General features: G+C 43.8%; 1 protein-coding gene across 1 annotated transcript in view; it reads left to right on the forward strand.

Annotated features, from left to right (window-relative positions):
- The first annotated feature begins 1,387 nt into the window (after positions 1-1,387).
- Positions 1,388-2,787, forward strand: part of LOC106518614 (nuclear receptor subfamily 5 group A member 2) — a 31,696-nt gene continuing 30,296 nt past the window's right edge. Inside the window, exon 1 of the mRNA XM_014009970.1 lies at positions 1,388-2,131. Coding sequence (XP_013865424.1) covers positions 1,493-2,131 — 639 coding nt within the window. The 5' untranslated portion in view covers positions 1,388-1,492. The remainder of the gene's footprint in view (positions 2,132-2,787) is intronic.

Consider the following 2,787-nt stretch of genomic DNA (forward strand, 5'->3'; position numbering starts at 1 on the left):
ATAATAAGTTATTCTCGCTTCAGTGATTTTGACATAAACAGAAACATGTAAAAAGCTCAGTAAAGGTTTCTTCTTGCTGTTACAATCCATTACTAAATAGCAAAAGGAGCAGGAAGACATTTTTGCCCATTTGTGAGTCTGTTAGTAAAATATTTCATGAACGAATTCTAATCAGACGTGCAGAAAATAATCATTCAATGAGCATTTACAGCTGAACTTTAGGATTCAGTTCAAGATGGCTGACATCCAAATGACTTTAAAACAACAGAAACAAAATTGTGCCTTAATTAAATTAGATTTTGGAAGGCCCTGTCTCTCTATAATGCTTTAGATATGACAACTTATCAATATTTTTAATCTGTTAAAGACGGACTTTAAAAAAAATCAACTGAAAGCCTCTCAGCCGTGCACTGTAACACTGATCAAACATAACTTTTATTAGTAATTAAGACGTGAAAAATTCATAAGATGTCTAAAACATTACAGTGTGACAGGGCCTTAGCATTAAGTGGAAGTGATTATGAACATATTCTGAGCAGTAGTGGCCATTGTGCGGGGTCAATCCTGTTTGTTGGTTAGCAAAAAATCTCATGAACTGCAGCACAAATTTTAATAAATCATTCAAGAAATAATTATTGGCTGTCCAAGTGATTCACATTTGAAGTAAATCAAATAAAAAATGGCCACCAGTGCTAATCAATAAACACAATCGGCTGTAATTCAGTCAGTTTTGCGTAAATCAAGCTAAAAACTCAAGTGGTTTTATCTGAGGATTATCCACAACACACACTTCCTGATACACAGATTGTGTTGTATTTCAGTTTAAAAGTTTAATGTTAATTATTGGAGTCGACCCTGGATATCTGTTCACAAACAAATCTCACAGACCAAAACTTTGATTTTACTGAAACTTTCTAAAATTACTGCTGTATATCTACAACTCTTTAATGTGTAGGATTTCCCTACATGACCGTGGACTGACGCTCTGGCGGATGACATCTTTGCACTATTTGTTTTTACATTTCTACTGATGTCATCATTTGTCAATAACAAGTGAGATTGGTTAAACTAGTTGATTTTCTTTTTAAATCCCTGACTCAAAGCTGATTAGATCCAAAGTGTTTCTATGTTTCTGGCTGGTGGCTTCAGATGCACATGGGATGGGACTAATTCCCAGACAGCAATCCAAAGGAAAGCACCTGCTTCCGTTGCAGAAAAAAAGAAAAAAGAAAAAAAAACAGACATTCTTGACTTGCTGATAAAACCCTGGAGACTCCCCAGGGAAGAAGGAGTAGAGCTGCACACAAGACTCTGGCGGGGTGGAGGGGAGGGGGAGGTGGATTCTTCTCGGGCCTAAAAAGGGAAGCAGGAAGAAAAGCAGAAATCAGAGTTTGCATGAAGTGTTGGAGTTTCACAGAAAGTAAAGAGCTGCTGTTTCATCTGTGTTCTGCCTCTTCTTGTCTCCTGTGTGATAGCGGTCCGGGCAGATCGCATGCGTGGGGGGAGGAATAAATTTGGCCCCATGTACAAGAGAGACAGGGCCTTGAAACAGCAGAAAAAGGCTTTGATTCGATCCAACGGGTTCAAGCTGGAGACCACGGCCCCCCCGCCGGTCTCCCCTCTACAGACTGACTACAGCTTCACTGGCACCCTACACGCACTGCCCACTATCTCCAAAAGCCTGCTCCCCTCCACCCCCAGCTCCCTCCCCTCCACGGACTACGAGGCCAGCCTGTATGGACCCACATCCCTGGGCATGGCCATGCAGTCCCACATGCCCCTCACCTCACAGTACCAGTACACAGCCTTCCCCAGCAGGGCCATTAAAGCTGAGTGTCCAGACTACACCAGCTCCCCCGAATCCCTGACAGGATACCCCTATCCAGACGTGTACCCCTCGGCCTCGCCACAGCCCCCCAGCCTGCCACCGTTGGTGCTGGAGTTGCTGCGCTGCGACCCGGACGAGCTGGTGGTGCAGAACAAGATTGTGGCCCACCTGCAGCAGGAGCAAAGCAGCCGGGGCCGACTGGAGAAGCCCAGCACCTTCAGCCTCATGTGCCGCATGGCAGACCAGACCCTGTTCTCTATCGTGGAGTGGGCCCGGAGCTGCATTTTCTTCAAAGAGCTGAGGGTGAGTCCCAGGTTCACACGTCCATGTGGTCCTGAAACACTTTAACAGTTCAGAAGTTAAAAAAATACAAGAAAGCCACATTTTAATTAGCTATAAATCTGCCATTTATTTATTGTTATTGCAGTGTGTGTGTGTGTGTGTGTGTGTGTGTGTGTGTGTGTGTGTGTGTGTGTGTGTGTGTGTGGGCATGTTCTTGTATTACTGTCCTGATGGGGTCCATGAGCTGACATGCACCTCTCTATGTGGGTACAATAAGAGACTAAAACTGGGTTGTCACAGGATCACTGGAAAGAATTAAATGAGTGGAGGGGTTGTGTGTGGTGCAGTGGGTGGGCTGCTGATCAGGGACCAGAAAGTTGCAGTATTCAATGACCTGCTGTGGACATATTGTTGTGGTGTCCTTGAGCAAGACACCTATTCCTAACTGCTCCCAGGTGTGCAGCTCTGCTCCACTTGGATGTGTTTCATGTGTGATGGGTTAAATGCACAACATGATTTTTTTCAGTGCTTGGGACAAGAACGATGACAATTCACAAATCACATCATAGAAAGAAAAAAAAAATCTTCATCATGATGTTTTTCATGGGAAGATATATATACATATGTATGTATGTGTGTGTGTGTGTGTGTGTGTGTGTGTGTGTGTGTGTGTGTGT

This window comes from Austrofundulus limnaeus, unplaced genomic scaffold (assembly GCF_001266775.1).
Source record: "Austrofundulus limnaeus strain Quisiro unplaced genomic scaffold, Austrofundulus_limnaeus-1.0 Scaffold64, whole genome shotgun sequence".
NCBI lineage: Eukaryota > Metazoa > Chordata > Actinopteri > Cyprinodontiformes > Rivulidae > Austrofundulus > Austrofundulus limnaeus.